Genomic DNA, 17362 nt, shown 5'->3' on the forward strand with positions numbered 1-17362 from the left:
TTTAAATTTGAAGTGGATATTTGTGGATGATACATGTTTATGTCAGTTTTAGCATCCAATTTCTTTCTTTCTTTGTTTTTTGAGACAGTCTTGCTCTGTCACCGGGGCTGGAGTGCGGTGGAGGTGGGATCACAGCTCACTGCAAACTGCACCTCCGCGGCTCCAGTGATTTACCCCACCTCGGCCTCCCAAAGTGCTGGGATTACAGTCTTGATCCACCGTGCCTGGCCCCCAATTTATATTTTTATTCTGTTTTGGCTGCTTGGTCCTGCAAATCTGATTTGGAGATGTGGACAGTCTCCATGTGTATCTTAGTTTGTTCTTTTTTAAAAATAGGGGTGGGGTCTTGTCATGTTGCCAGGCTGATCTCCAATTCCGGAGCTCAATTCGTTTGCCGCCTCTGCCTCTCAAAGTGCTGGGATTAACAGGTGCGAGCAACTGCGCTGACCACATTAGTTCTACTGATTTAGGAACAGGGATTAGTAGTAAGGACATTTTATTTGGAAGACAACATTGCTTAATGACTTTAATTGTTTTTACTTCCTGTCACAAATGCAAAAGTGACTAGAACTTCACACTGAGACTCTTAATACTGTTTTATGTCAACTTGTAATTGTTACCCCCACACACACACACTTGTCTAGACCTGTAAGTGAAGGGACGATTCACAAAGTAATTGTGGGGAAAGGCCTTTAATTGGTTAAGGTATAAGGTATATGATTTGCAGGCATGATTTTATGTAAATGAAGAAGTGAAGGCGTAAATTAGGGTGGTAGAAACACCAGTGCAGCAGAGCCGTAGCCTTTTTATTCAGTGATGTAGAAAATTCTGAAATTCGTAGATTTTAGTTTTTTTGAATGTCAATAAATTATTCTTGATTTCAGGTTATACACTCTCAATCCTTCAAGTCCTTGTCCTCTACCTTCCTTTAAAGTTAGACATTTCAGTGTTTGTTTTGGTGGCACGTATGCTAAAAAAAATAAAGTTGGACATTTCAGTAGGCTAGACCTCACTAAAGGTATGACAGCTGGGTGGAGGGGGGAGAATGACCCAAAATTACCAAGGAAAATCTACAACACAAATAAATTTGCTCATAGAACTGAAAAGAGGACTGCCAATAAGGCTTGCCCCTATCCATTTGACCTCAGACTGAATTTCAAATTCATCAGTTAACCTCAGAATAAAATAAAAGTATTCCCGTTTAGAAACATATTCTTTTGATCTGTTTTAGGGAGATGCTCAAGCTTTGGTGGTTCTCAGATTTTTGTTGTTTTTTTTTTTTGAGATAGAATCTTGCTCTGTCATCCAGGCTGGAGTGCAGTGGCACAATCATAGCTCCCTGCGGCCTCGGACTTCTAGCAATCCTCCCACCTTAGCCTCCTGTGTAGCTGGGATTACAGGCACGTACCAACATGCCCAGCTAATTTTTCCTTTTTTTTTTTTTAGAGACAGGCTCTTGTTATGTTGCCCAGGTTGCTCTTGAAGTTCCAGCCTCTAGAAATCCTCCCGCCCCAGCCTCCCAAGTTGCTGGGATTGTAGGCATGAGCCACTGCACCTGGCAGAAGTCCTATTTCAATAGCCCTTTAAGAAAATGTGTTGCTATTTGGTAATGAGACAACACTTGGGAAGCGGTAGTTTCTTAAAGATTATTTGCAGTGTGTAATCAGAAACCATATTAGTGAACTTTTCTCAGTTACTTTAAGATCATAGTTTTGTCCTTCTCAGTCATGGTAACATAAGCATCCATGTATTGTTTCCTATGCTCATGCACCTTAGCATTTAGCAAACTGATCTTTATAACTTTCTCAGTATTGGCAACATTCAGAATCAGCCCTGGTCACGTCCACCAAGCAGATACTTGCCTGGAAGTAATTTGAGTCTCAAAGATGGGGCTGTTCTGGATGTATGAGTGAGACAGTCTTCGAATTTCCAAAGGAAACTGTTTTTATAAAATCATGCAGTTGGTTGCTCTAGCTGTTGGGTGGAAAACTGGTCTGCTAGATAGTTTCTAAACTAAGGCAAAAGAGGAAAAGAGAATGTTGTTGATGTTGAAAATATCTCAGGTTGCTCCCTAAATATTCTACTGGCATCTCTAACAACGTGTGTGTACGTGTTTTTTAAACTTAAAAATTCGGTTTACCATTTTACCGTATGAAACAATTTCTTAGATGGTTTGGTCAGTTTCAGTTGGGTAACGATACTAGTCGTTAGAGATTTTTTTTTTTTCTCATTAAACTTTTTTAATGGGTCTCAAAATTCCATGACAAATTTTTGGTCAAGTTGTTTCCATTAAAAGGTACTGATTTTAAAAACTAATAACTTAAAACTGCCACTTGCAAAAAAGAAAACCAAAGTGGTCCACAAAACATTCTCCTTTCCTCTGAAGGTTTTACGATGCATTGTTATAACCAGTCTTTTACTACTAAACTTAAGTGGCCAATTGAAACAAAACAGTTCTGGGACTGTTCTTCCACCACTGATTAAGACCAGGGTGGCAGATATTAGGGATAATATTCATTTAACCTTTTGAGCTTTCTGGGCAGATTTGGTGACCTTGCCAGCTCCAGCAGCCTTCTTGTTCACTGCTTTGATGACATCTACCACAACAGTCTGTCTCATACCACGAACAGCAAAGTGACCCAGAGGTGGATAGTCTGAGAAGCACTCAACATACGTGGGCTTGCCAGAAACCATATCAACAATGGCAGCATCACCAGAGTTCAAGAAGTTAGGGCCATCTTCCAGCTTTTCACCAGAACGGCGATCAATCTTTTCCTTCAGCTTGGCAAACTTGCATGCAGTGTGAGCTGTGTGGCAGTCCAGTACAGGGGCATAGCCAGCACTTATTTGGCCTGGATGGTTCAGGATAATCCCCTGAGCAGGGAAGCCAGCTGCTTCCATTGGTGGGTCGTTTTTGCTGTCACCAGCATCGTTGCTGTGATGAACATCCTTGACAGACACATTCTTGACATTGAAGCCCACATTGTCCCCAGGAAGAGCTTTCCTCAAAGCTTCATGGTGCATTTCGACAGATTTTACTTCAGTTGTAACATTGACTGGAGCAAAGGTGACCACCATACCAGGTTTGAGAACACCAGTCTGCACTCAGCCAACAGGAACAGTACCAATACCACCACTTTCTGTAGACATCCTGGAGAGACAGGCGAAGGGGCTTGTTAGTTGGACGAGTTGGTGGTAGGATGCAGTCCAGAGCGTCAAGCAGCGTGGTTCTACTGGTATTGCCATCCTTACGAGTGGTTTTCCATCCCTTGAACCAAGGCATGTTAGCATTTGGCTCCCACATGTTGTCACCATTCCAGCCAGAAATTGGCACAAATGCTGCTGTGTTGGGGTTGTAGCCAATTTTCTTAATGTAAGTGCTGACTTCCTTAACAGCTTCCTCATATCTCTTCTGGCTGTAGGGTGGCTCAGTGGAATCCATTTTGTTAACACTAACAATGAGTTGTTTCACCCCCAGTGTGTAAGCTAGAAGGGCATGCTCCTAGGTCTGTCCATTCTTGGAGATACCAGCTGCAAATCACCAACACCAGCAGCAATAATCAGGACAGCACGGTCAGCCTGAGATGTCCCTGTAATCATGTTTTTGATGAAGTCTCTGTGTTCTGGGGCATCGGTGATACTCACGTAGTACTTGCTGGTCTCAAATTTCCGCAGGGAGATATCAATGGTGATACCACATTCACACTCAGCTTTGAGTTTATCCAAGACCCAGGCCTACTTGAAAGAGCACTTTCCCATCTCAGCAGCCTCCTTCTCAGATTTTTCAGTGCTGCTTTTGTCGATGCTACCACATTTGTAGTTCAGATGGCGAGTAGTGGTGAACTTGTCCGAATCTACGTGTCCAATCAATGTTGATATGAGTCTTTTCCCGTTTTGGCTTTTAGGGGTAGTTATCATGACACCTGTGTTCTGGCGGCAACCCCATTGCGGAAAAAAAAAAAAGCTAGTCAAAGAGATCTTTTCAGTTCCTGCTACTCAAAATGTCACAGCAGCATCAAGCGGGCACTTGTTAGACATGCTTTATCTCAGGACCTACCCTAAACCTACTGAATCAGAATCTGCAGTTAATAAGGGCCCCTTTGATTTATATATACATGAAAGTTTGAGAAATACTGCTTTAGATTAAGCTATCTGCATAGTGTGAGTGTATTGTCTGGCTTAGGTATTCTTCCAAATATCAGGCTGTATAGGTCTTCACGTTTCATGAAATCAGTAGATGTTCATTGAAAAGGAGAATTAACTATGTGAAAAAATTTAACATCTATATGGTCCTGGAAATACTGTAAATTTAGGTGAGTTGTCTCTTGTTATGTAACGTATTATAGGAGGAAAGGCACTGCTTTCTGTGAAATCCCTATCTACCTCAGGGTCCTGTCACAATCAGAAGTTACCTGTCGTTTGTATTTTCTGTCCTCTACTGTTGCATCAGGTCTATTGCCTTCATCATGAGAATGGAGAGGACCACTGGTGGCAGCATGGGTGTGGGGCCAAAAGGGAGCCTGGAGTTTTAGGATTGGATATTTTGTAGAAGTGGGAGGAGCCTAAGAGGGGTTGTGAAGCAGAACTTCTGTTGGCCCTTATCAGCTTGAGGGAGACTCTGTGTGTGGGATGTCTTGAGTGTCCCAGGACCTGCCTCTCACCTTGTTTACCATTGTATTCACAGCTTAGTCCCCAGTGGTAGGCAAAGCTCATGTTCTTAACATTTGTATTATGCTGTCTTTATCAGGAGCTACATGCACTTGAAGTATTGTTTCAAGTATGTGATATCACGCATAGACTCAACAATGCTTACTCTTCCCAGATTTTGGACTTTTTTTTACGGTTCCTTTTCTTTGGTAAAGGTAATGAGCAAAAGTACATGAAGTACTATGTAGATAGATTCCATAATGATGTTTCACAGGTATATACATCTCTCTTAACCTTACTTTGTCCAGTTAAAAAAATTGATTTGGTTTTCAACTAATTTTGGACTTTTTAATAAAAGCAGTATAGGTACAACATGGTTGAAATGGTATAAAAAGGGTGTATACAGTGAAAGATAAGTTTCTCTCCCACTCATCCCTTCTCCCATATATTCACTAGGTTTCATTTATCTTTCTGTGCCCTTGGAGACTAGCTATATCTCTGTCTTCCTCCCCCACTTAGGTATGCAAATTGGAACATTACTACCCTTCACTTGTGTTTGTTTTACTTAACTATACCTTGCAGATTGTTCCATGGTAGTTCATTGAGTTTTTATTACTTTTCCTGAGATTGTTTATAAATTGGTTCTGATTGGTTGTTCACTTAGAATTATTAGTATTTGCCTTAGAGTTAAATTAGTATGGTTTATGTAAGTATGTGCTTTATAGTTGAATGTTTTAAAATATATAAAGCAAGCGGTAGGGAAAATAGGTAACCATTTCAGGATTAAGGGCCTCATGAAACTTGAAATTTTCTCCCTCTGTCGTCCAGGCTGGAGTGCAGTGGTGCTTTCTTGGCTCACTGCAAGCTCCGCCTTCTGGGTTCACACCATTCTCCTGCCGCAGCCTCCGGAGTAGCTGGGAGTACAGGCGCCTGCCACCACGCCCGGCTAATTTTTTGTATTTTTAGTAGAGATGGGGTTTTACCGTGTCAGTCAGGATCGTCTTGATCTCCTGACCTCGTGATCCGCCCTCCTTGGCCTCCCACAGTGCTGAGGTTACAGGTGTGAGCCACCGCCTGGCCAGGGGAAACTTGAAATTTCTAGGGTTTAAATAAAATTTGTATTTCGGTGTAGAAAACCACCATACCCAAGGTTACTCCTGCAACAACAAACAATATATGCATATTCAGATATTCAAGAACTGATTCACATTTGAGAGTTTTACAGAGATTACAGAGTTTTAGAATGAAGCCTTAGAGATGCAATTTAGAATCTTATGTTGACTAGGCAGGTAAATATATATTTATTGTATTTAACTAACTAGGTAGATAGTTAGATGAGCTTAGATACTGGAATATCCTTTAAAGGAAAACCCAAGACATTTTTCATATCTGAAGCATCCTACAAAAATATCTGCTTTTAAAAATGGATATGTTTCTAGCGTGGGCTACAATACAAGACTCCGCCTCTACAAAAAAAAAAAAAAAATTAGCTGGGTGCAGTGGGTTATGCCTGTAGTCCTAGTACTTTGAGAGGCCAAGGCAGGAGGATTGCTTGAGCCCAGCCTGGGCAACATAAAGAGACCTCGTGTTTACAGAAATTTAAAAAATTTAGTCGACCATAGTGGTGCACACCTGTAGGCCCGGCTACTCAGGAGGCTGAGGTAGGAGGATCACTTGAGCCTGGTAGGTCAAGGCTGCAATGAGCCGTGTTAGCACCACCGCACTATAGGCGTGGCAACGGGGTGAGGATCCTGCCTTAACATCCCCCTAACCCCCCACAGTGGGTATGTTTGATGTTAGACACAGATCATTATAAAGTTTACTTAAGCTAACAAAATCCATGTAAATTTTCTCCGGTGTGAGTGAATAGGTTGTATTGGTATATAGGTGAATGTTCTTTTTAGTTTTTGAGACGGAGTCTCGCTCTGTCACCCAGGCTGGAGTGCAGTGGTATTATCTTGGCTCACTGCAACCTCCTCCTCCCAGGTTCAAGCAATTCTCTGCCTCAGCCTCCTGAGTAGCTGGGATTACAGGCATGCGCCACCACGCCCTGCTAATTTTTGTATTTTTAGTAGAGATGTGGTTTCACCATCTTGACCAGGCTGATCTTGAACTCCTGACCTTGTGATTCACCCACCCCAGCCTCCCAGAGTGCTGGGATTATAGGCGTGAGCCCCCGCACCTGGCCTGAATGTTCTTTTTTTTTGTTTTTTTGAGATGGAGTCTAGCTGTGTCGCCCAGGCTCGAGTGCAGTGGCACGATCTCTGCTCACTACAATCTCCGCCTCCTGGGTTCACGCCATTCTCCTGCCTCAGCCTCTGGAGTAGCTGGGACTGCAGGCACATACCACCATGCCTGGCTAATTTTTTGTATTTTTAGTAGAGACGGGGTTTCACCATGTTAGCTAGGATGATCTCAATCTCCTGATCTTGTGATCTGTCCATTGCAGTCTCCCAAAGTGCTGGGATTATAGGCATGAGCCACTGTGACCTGCCTGAATGTTCTTTTTTTTAAGAAGGTATGTGCTGTGATTGACTGTCATGATGCCTGCAACTTTGAAATGATTCAGAGAAACAGATTACAGATAGCAAATATGGTAAAAATGTTAATTGAATTCAGATTTAGCTATATTTTGTGTCTTTGAAATTTTCCATGATAAAAACTTGGCAGGAGGGAAGCATACCTCTTTAAAGTTAATACAATTTTCACAACTTGACTTGTGTTATTTCTTAAATTGCAAGCAGATACACACCTTTTCACAGATTTAGTCTGAAAACATTCTTCCTCTTGACCCTTATGATTGAAGTGACTTTCATGTAATTTATTTATTGAGAAGATTTTGAAAAAAGAAAATAAGTGAATTGCTTTTAAAATTAAGGAAAAAGTGTGGTACATTTTATTAAGCTGTGAATTTTTGAGCATTTTGACCACTAATAATATAATTTTTTTAAATAAAAGAGTTACTACTATGTAATACTTTATTTTATTTTTTGAGACAGAGTTTTGCTCTTGTTGACCAGGCTGGAGTGCAGTGGCGTGATCTTTAATTTAATTTAATTTTATTTTATTTAATTTTATTTAATTTTATTTTTTGAGACAGAGTTTTGCTCTTGTTGACCAGGCTGGAGTACAGTGGTGCGATCTCCACTCACTCCAACCTCTACCTCCCGGGTTCAAGAGATTCTCCTGCCTCAGCCTCCCGAGTAGCTGGGATTACAGGCACCTGCCACCACACCCAGCTAATTTTTTGTATTTTTAGTAGCAATAGGGTTTCACCATGTTGAGCAGGCTGGTCTCGAACTCCTGGCCTCAGGTAATCTACCCGCCTCGGCCTCCCAAAGTGCTGGGATTGCAGGAGTGATCCACCATGTCCAGCATATGTAATACTTTAGTAAATAAAAATTAAAAGGAATTGATTGACATTTTCAGTCTTGTTTTTATGGCTAGAGATGAGTTAAAAAAATAAAATAAAATTTTAGGGTCAGGAAAAGATTTTTTATTTGGACTTTAGAAAAATCAGAGACCAGTTTTCTCTCTTCTGCTTTTTTATTTAGCAGGGAAAATACTGCAAAATCTCCCCAATTCTTTGATATGAAAAGGGAGTAGGATGTGGCAGCAGTTATATTTTCAGATTAATGATTAGAAGAGATTTCAGGTCAACAAGTGATTTGCAGAGCCATAAAGATAATGCTTTGATTATGTATTATTTACAGCTGGAAACTCTTACTTTCTCTTGCTGCTTTGAACTGTGGAAGGGATGAGATGTGATAAGCTGTGTGTGGGTGTGGGTGTGGTTTGTTTTCTGTAAGATACAGTATTGAGTTCATGCCTGCCAAAAGTTGCTTAAATTATTCCATATCTGATTTTGAGGTACTGTCATGTTTCTGTCTTGATTTGTACTTCATTGCCAACTAATTAATATCAAAGCATTGTTGTTTTCTAATGGAGAATATGGTTACTATGCTTTGCTCACATGGAGCAGAATGTCAAGTGGTAATCTTAATTAAGTATTTATAAGATCATATTCATGTTAGTATATTTCTAGGAATAACACAGCCTTTTTTCTTCTTTTGTAGCATAAGCAGTACTATAATGGATGTAGACAGCACAATTTCCAGTGGGCGTTCAACTCCAGCAATGATGAATGGACAAGGAAGCACTACTTCTTCAAGCAAAAATATTGCCTATAATTGTTGTTGGGACCAGTGCCAGGCTTGCTTCAACTCTAGCCCAGATCTGGCAGATCACATCCGTTCCATACATGTAGATGGTCAGCGAGGAGGGGTTGGTTTTGTCATTTCTTTTTTTCACTCCCTGTTTTCGGTAGTTTTATTATAATTGCTAGTTAGGCTTTTTTGCTGAAAGTAATTTGGGATTATTTTTACACAGGCTTAATTTTTTCAAGTGAATTTTTAATAATTATTTCCCATATACTTGATAGAATCAAATAAAAATAGGATATGTGTTGGATTTTAGTTTGCTTTTAGATACGTTATTTTGAAGAAATTAGACTTTTAAAAATATAGTAGGTGACAGTATTATAAATGAATACAGTGTATTCCAGGGTTCTGATGTTTTGAGTTGAGAACATTTAGAATTAGCACTGTCTTGGTTTTCCTTTGTTAGAGAATCCTAAATTATTCCTGATGCTTAAATTAACTGAGGAGACTATTGGTACCAGGATTAGTATATGCAATTCTATTAAATGACAACCTGAACTCATTATTTGTGAGTGAGAGTTGATCATCTTTCCCAGGTCTTGACAGAACTGATTTAGATGGAAAGTTCTGATTCGTCAGTATTGACCTATATCCTTTCAGGAATACATTTAATTGTGTCAGTTTATGTAACTTCTATTAGGTACTGAATAAAGAGCTAAGCAAATGGGTAAGCCAAAAGTAATGTGCCAGAATATTAATTTATACATTGTTTCAGCTTTACCTAGATTTTTGTTGAATAGTTATCACACTTAGTGCATTTTTCAGAAATTAATGTCACAGTGTAAGGGCAGGTAATTTATTAGTATTAGGCCATACATTTCTTATCAGCCTGCCATCACTATTGAAGAACAGATAACTAACATAGTAAAAACCATCATGGTTTAAGTTAGTGGATAACTGTTTCCAAGGTTCTGTTGATACTTAGAGTATAGTACTGATCTTTTTTTTTTTAAACATCCAGCCAAGTCAACATTTCTAACATTTTAAGCAGTGATATCATACTTGAATTTTTTTTATTTTTTTTATTTTGAGATGGAGTCTTGCTCTGTTGCCCAGGCTGGAGTGCAGTGGCGTGATCTTGGCTCACCACAGCCTCTGCCTCCTGGGTTCAAGTGATTCTCCTGCCTCAACCTCCTGAGTAGCTGGGATTACAGGTGCTTGCCACCATGCCTGGCTAATTTTTGTTTGTATTTTTAGTAGAGATGGGGTTTTGCCGTGTTGGCTAGGCTGGTCTCGAACTCGTGAACTCAAGTGAACCGCCCGCCTTGGCCTCCCAGAGTGCTGGGATTATAGGCATGAGTCACCGTATGTGGCCGAAATTTCTTTTAAGACATATTCTTCCCTGTCACAATATATTATAATGTGTCAGCAGTCTTTTGATTACTCAAACTTGATAAGTAAACACTTGTACGTTTGTCTTCCTGTTAGAGTTAATAGGTATGATGTCTGAGTAACCAGTAAAATGTTATACTTACCTATGATTTGTTAATTAACTGTGTCCATCATACGGTATTTTCAGTGTAAAACCCAGCTCAGTGGTTAGGCTACTTTGGTAACCCAGTCTTCTCCCCCAAGCCGTATGTCAGATACTTAGAGTGAAATATCTTAGCAAGTTGGTTTTCTGGCTTTTGTAGATCTGCTTTTTGTAAGCCAATGCTTGATGTCACTTGGTATATACCATTTTTGAGCATCATGGCATGATGCTTTTTTGTCACTTGACTTAGCAACTGTATATAGAATCATGAGCTATTTGGAAGATCACTGGGCTTCTCTTGATGTGGGAGATGTGGGAGCGGTAGATGTGGGAGCGGGAGAATTTCACATTTCTGAGTCTTGGAATCCCGCAAGTCGAGTTGGCATACAACCTGATGAGAATTTTACCCCTTTCCAGATTTTTAGAAAAAATGCAATTACAGTCTGATTTTTATTTTTTTTTAAATTAATTAATTTTTTTTTTTTTTGAGACAGAGTTTGGTTCTCGTTGCCCAGTCTGTAGTGCAATGGTGTGGTCTCAGCTCACTGCAACCTCTGCCTCCTGGGTTCAGGTGATTCTCCTGCCTCAGCCTCCCGAGTAGCTGGGATTACAGGCGTGAGCCACCATGCCTGGCTAATGTTTTTTGTATTTTTGGTAGAGACGGGATTTCACCATGTTAGCCAGGCTGGTCTCGGAACTCCTGACCTCAGGTGGTCCACCCGCCTCGGCCTCCCAAAATGCTGGGATTACAAGTGTGAGCCACCGCACCTGGCCAAGACTGATTTTTAAAATAAATATATCATGTAATCACAGTAACTATATACATGTACATTGCTGATATTATAGAATTAGACATGAAATGTTGGCATTTGTCCCGTAAGTGTAATATTGAAATGAAAAATCTCCCATGTCATTTCTTGAACCCTTATTCAAAATATCACTTGATTACCAATAATAAGATTCTGTAGCTGATTTTAAGAGTAGTGCTGTTTGGCCAGGCGCGGTGGCTCGTGCCTGTAATCTCAGCTCTTTGGGAGGCTGAGGCAGGCGGATCATGAGGTCAGGAGTTTGAGACCAGCCTGGCCAATATGGTGAAACCCCATCTCTACTAAAAATACAAAAATTAGCTGGGTATGTTTGTGCACCCCTATAGTCCCAGCTACTGGGGAGGCTGAGGCAGAAGAACCGCTTGAACCCGGGAGGCGGAGGTTGCAGTGAGCTGAGATCGCACCACTTCACTCCAGCCTGGGTGACAGAATGAGACTCTGTCTCAAAAAATAAAATAAAAAGAGTAATGCTATTTTGACCAAAGATAGGAGTCCTGATCTTTGAAGGACATTATTTGCTAAACTATAAATGTGAAGGATCAAATAATGTAGAAAATGCATCCCAGTTTTTTCCTACACACCAGTCATTAGGATGTAGACTATGGTTTGTTTGTTTGTAGAGATGAGGTTTCACCATGTTGCCCAGGCGGGTCTCCAACTCCTGGACTCCAGCGATCTGCCTGTCTTGGTCTCTGAAAGTGCTGAGATTACAATAGACTATGTGTTTTGAATGATAAAATATGAATGAGAATTTGAAAACTTGGTACTATTATAAAAGACAAGAAAACTCGATCTGATTTTGTGCTTTGAGATTGACTTTTGTGTTTGTTTTTTCTTTTCTTTTCTTTTTTTGAGATGGAATCTCTGTTGCCCCGGCTGGAGTGCAGTGGCATGACCTCAGCTCACTACAACCTCTGCCTCTTGGGTTCAAGCAATTCTCCTGCCTCAGCATCTCAAGTAGCTGGGATTACAAAGTGTGCACCACCACGCCCAGCCAATTTTTGTATTTTTAGTATGGATGGGGTTTCACCATGTTGGCCAGGCTGGTCTTGAACTCCTGACCTAAGGAGTTCCTGAGGAGGACCTGATCATCCTCCTCAGCCTCCCAAGGTGCTGGAATTACAGGCGTGAGCCACCATGCCTAGCAGGTTTTGTGTTTTGAAGAGTAATTGTTGGTTGGAACATCAGATTTTTTTTGTTTGAAATGAAGTTTAAGAAAACAAAAACATTTTCGGCTGGGCACAGTAATCCCAGCACTTTGGAAAGCTGAGGCAGGTAGATCGCTTGAGCTCAGGAGTTTTCAGGCCAGCCTGGGCAACATGACAAAATCCTGTCTCTACAAAAATTAACTGGGTGTGGTGGCACACGCCTGTGGTCTTAGCCACTCAGGGGGATGAGGTGGGAGAATTGCTTGAGTCTAGGAGGTTGAGGTGCTGTGAGATCGCGCCACTGCACTCCAGCCTGGATGACAGAGTGAGATCCTGTCTCAAAAAACAGAACAAAAAACAATTTTAATGTACAGTTCAGGGGCTTTAAGTACATTCACCTTATTGTGTAATCATCACCCATTGTCTCCAGAACTTGTAAATTATCATCCCAAATTGAAATGTATATCCATTAAACAAACTTACTGTCTGCTCCCACTAGCTCCTGGTAACCACAGTTCTACTTTCTATCTCTTTGTGTTTGACTGTTGTAGGTATCTAATACAAGTAGAAAACACCTGATTTTGTTGGCCTAATTATTTTTTTAGATTTCTTACTTCTTCTTTCTCTCTTAAGTGTTAAAGTGTCATCATGGAACAGAAACAGATGAGGAAAAAATTGGTAACCCTAGAAGATTTTATGCTTCTGATTATTGAAAGATGACAATTTTACTGGAGCAGTAAGTTAGCAAGATCTAAACTATATTAATTTATGTTCTTTTTCTCATTCCACTATAATCTTTGCCCTGGGGAGAAAAGCAAAACCATTATATAACCACTTAGCATTGTTTTTTTCCCCCTTTTAAGCTGTTTATGTTGCTATGTTCATGTGGACTTCTTTGGAGGCTGAAGTCAAGTGGAGTTTAGATTTTCCAGGCCTGATTTCTACATTAAAATCAAACTAATCATTTAAACACCAAATTATGAATACACTTTTTTTTTCTTAGAGATGAGGTCTCACTGTGTTGCCCATGCTGGTCTTGCCTTGGCTTCCCAAAGTGCTAGGATTACAGGCGTGAGCCACCATGCCCCGACCAGTACACCTTTTTAAAAAAAAAATCATGAGAGTGCTTTCTACAATTTCAAAAATAAAAACAAAACAGGCAAAAAGAGAATCAAACTTATCTTTAGTGTTAAAGATGATAGAATTTTGTTACTGTTGCCCAGGCTGGAGTGCAGTGGTGCAATCTCCGCTTACTGCAACCTCCACCTCCCAGGTTTGAGTGATTCTCCTATGTCAGCCTCCTAAGTTGCTGGGACTACAGGTATGCTCCACCACACCTGACTGACTTTTGTATTTTTAGTAGAGATGGGGTTTCACCATGTTGGCCAGCCTAGTCTCGAACTCCTGACCTCAGGTGATCCACCTGCCTCTGGCTCCCAAAGTGCTGGGATTACAGGCCTGAGCCACCGTGCCTGGCCTAGGTCCGTTCTTCTGTGTGTGACTGATTTCTGAAGATTAGGCTCTGAGTTATCTTACTAACCAAATTTCAAATCCCAGTGTCCTCTTAATATACACCTAAGTCTTGGAAAGTGGGGAACTTATAGGACTTTAGAGGCTCAGTGTAAAATATATTACTGCTCTTTCTTTCTCAGCTATTTCTCACATAAAAACAATTTCTAGAAAGCTGTTTAGATTTCTTGATACAGGATTTATTTTTTGTGTCATTTCAGGTTTACTTTTGCATATATTCTTTGGTGTGTTTTTTTGCTGAGAGGCAAAGCGAGGCGATTTTGGGCAAGGGAGGAATATGGTACGATGTTATTGGAAGACTTGAATGAGTCCAGTTAACTATAGCGCTCAGGAGGTCAAGGTTGCAGTGAGCTATGATCGTGCCTCTGCCTTACAGCCTGGATGATAGAGCAAGATTCTGTCTCACTTAAAAAAAAAAAAAAGAAAAGAAAAATAAGGCTTGATGGTATCATGGAATCATCCATCCACCCCCTCTGCCTGACTTTTGTGTTTTTTTTTTGTTAATGAGACAGAGTCTTACTATGTTTTCCAACTCCTGGGCTTAAGCAGTGCTCCCACCTCAGCTTCTTGAGTTCCTGGGATTCCAGGCAAGTACCACCACCCTCAGCTGGCCTACCTGACTTTAGATGGTGTTGCTCTTTTCTTTTTGTGTCATTTTACTGAAAACAAGATCATTTACTCAGTATAATTAGGCCTTTATTTTGGCATGTAGATTATTCTGTTAACTTGCTCTGCGTTTAGAATATATTTGGCTGATTTTAATTTACTGGTAATAACTGAATTTCCTTGTGCATACTTAGTCAGGTTAACATTGCATTTTTTTGCAGTGGATTTTTCATTTATTTACAGAAAGATTTCATGGATTCATTTGTGCTCTTCAGGTGCATAGGTGTTTGTGCGTTTGTCTGTACTATCATACAAGCCATTTTAAGTATAGGCCATTCAAATACATTCAGATACATACACTGGTACAAGGATGCACTGGTTCATACACTGGTTCAAGGATATTGACCAAAGTGAAGGAGACTCAGACAACTCTTGGCTCCCAGGTTTGTACCGTCCTTACTCACTTTGGGCGTTTTGGAGAAGATTCCTGAAGGTAAAACCTGTTCTGATAGAAACTCAGTACTTTGTAGAGTTCTTAACAGAAAGCCGAAACCTCCCTGTAACACTGAAATTTTAGACATCTACATCTCATGTGTAAGGCCCTTGTAAACTTGAAGATTTCTTTGGCAGTCCAAAATATATATGTATGTTTTTTGAGATGGAGTCTCTTTCTGTCACCCAGGCTGGGGTGTAGTGGGGCCATCTCAGCTCACTGCAACTTCCGCCTCCTAGGTTCAAGCAGTCCTCCTGCCTCAGTCTCCCAAGTAGCTGGGATGACAGGCATGTGTCATCACACCTGGTTAAGTTTTTGTATTTTTAGTAGAGGTGGGATTTCACCGTGTTGGTCAGGCTGGTCTTGAACTCCTGACCTCAAGTGATCTACTCACCTCGGCCTCTCAGAGTGCTGGGATTATAGGTGTGAGCCACTACACCTGGCCCAAAGATACTCTTTTAATGGCTGTGTGAGTTTAAAATTTTTTTTCTTGGACATTCTGGCAGGAAAACCTGATGGCAGTTATTTTGAGAAGGAACCTTCGGTGTCTAATATAAACCCAGTTATTTCATTGACTGATCTTTCTGAGATAATATAACTTCTGTTTTCATAGTGTTTTGGACTTACCAAATGTGTGCTCAGAGTATTTCTGATGAAAAAGGAAGTAGATGATTCTTCCAAGATTACATAGCTGCAAAGTGAAAGAGCTGGACTGAATTCAGTTTATCTTCTTTCAAAAAAATATTTATCTAGGATCCCACTGTTGGCTCCAGTCGGAGTGCAGTGGCATGATCTTAGCTCACGTAGCCTCAAACTCCTGGACTCAGGCAGACCTTTTACCTCAGTGTAGTAGCTGGGACTATAGGCATGCATCACTATGTCTGGCTACTTTAAACGTTTTCAGAGTTCGGATCTTGCTGTGTTGCCCATACTGGTCTGAAAATCTGTCTTGTAGCCATCATCTTGCCTCAGCCGCCGGAGCAGCTGGGATTCTAGGCACGAGTCACTATGCTCAGCAGGTTGTTTTCTATTTCTGTTATGTCTAATACAGCCTAATACGACACAATTTGCTGTATCATGAGAGACTAGACTTTGGACCCCTGTGTCTTATTCTGTTAAAATAGCCAGACCTTAATTCATTTTAAAATAGAACCATGGCAAATTATATTCCTGAACATACTCCTTCCAAATTTGGATATAATTGGAATCCTATGGTATTTGATTTTTCAGAGTTAATCTTAACAGTAGGAGAGTTTCTAAAAATAGTATAAAAATATTTTTCACATGTTATACATCTAAAAAGTCTCAGGTTTGAAGAAGACCCTTTCGTCAGATTTGGGAATATTTTTATCAAAACGTCATCCTAATACAGGTTAGGAAAGGAAATAATAGCCTCGAACAGTTTTGTGTTGTTTTTATTGTGGATCTTTCTTTTTTCTTTTTTAAGATGGAGTTTTGCTCGTTTCCCAGGTTTGAGTGCAATGGTGCAATCTCAGCTCACTGTCACCTCCGCCTCCCGGGTTCCAGCGATTCTTCTTCCTCAGCCTCCTGAGTAGCTGGGATTACAGGCGTGTGCCACCACACTCGGCTAATTTTGTATATTTACTAGAGACATGGTTTTACCGTGTTGGTCAGGCCGGTCTCGAACTCCTGGCCTCAAGTGATTCACCCACCTCGGCCTCCCAAAGTGTTGGGATTACTGGCGTGAGCCATTACACCAGGCCTTTTTTGGATCTTTCTAAACATTTCACCCCAATATAGCTAAACACAGTTAACTTTGATCTCTTTACACCTACTTCATTTGGTATAAAATTCACTAGGTTGAAGATTTTGGTTTTTCTTTGAATCTGAAGGTGTTGTCTTAATTGTGTTACTAGAGATTATTCCATGTAGATTCTAGACCATAGTTACTAACCAAGGCCGTATCAGATGTAATTTCAGACCTGCCATTATCTCTATAGTCATGTTTGCTCATAGGAAAAAAAAATAGAAGCCGGATACTACTGTTTTCACCAAATTTAGTGATTGAGTATTGTTAGGTAGAGGCAGTGCTTATTTCGAAGAAACTAAATTCTGTCTTCAAGAGTATTGCAGAGTGGGGCGGGGAGGGGTCACTTAAGAATCCTTTTAACGTTAAGGAGAATCCTTCTGTCACAAAAGTTGTTACAGGAATGATGTTGATATTGTTCCCAAATACTTTCTTTAAGGCATTTCTGTTTATGTATTAGGTTGGTGCACAAGTAATTGCCTTTTTTTCAGTTACATTAATGGCAAAAACAGCAATTACTTGCACACCAAACTAATAGTATAATTTCTGAGAGAATTTTAAACCAACCCCTGATTCCTCCTCTTTATTACTTGGATTGAAAAATAAGACTTTGAGTCTAGTGGTAGGTTTTTTTTTTTTTTTTTTTTTT

General features: G+C 40.4%; 1 protein-coding gene across 2 annotated transcripts in view; it reads left to right on the forward strand.

Annotated features, from left to right (window-relative positions):
* AEBP2 (AE binding protein 2) overlaps positions 1-17362 on the forward strand; it is an 87059-nt gene that overhangs the window by 13375 nt on the left and 56322 nt on the right. For both annotated transcript variants that reach the window (XM_011975461.1, XM_011975462.1), the window contains exon 2: positions 8724-8931. In XM_011975461.1, coding sequence (XP_011830851.1) covers positions 8724-8931 — 208 coding nt within the window. The remainder of the gene's footprint in view (positions 1-8723; positions 8932-17362) is intronic.

Source organism: Mandrillus leucophaeus, unplaced genomic scaffold (assembly GCF_000951045.1).
Source record: "Mandrillus leucophaeus isolate KB7577 unplaced genomic scaffold, Mleu.le_1.0 Scaffold156, whole genome shotgun sequence".
Taxonomy (NCBI): Eukaryota; Metazoa; Chordata; class Mammalia; order Primates; family Cercopithecidae; genus Mandrillus; species Mandrillus leucophaeus.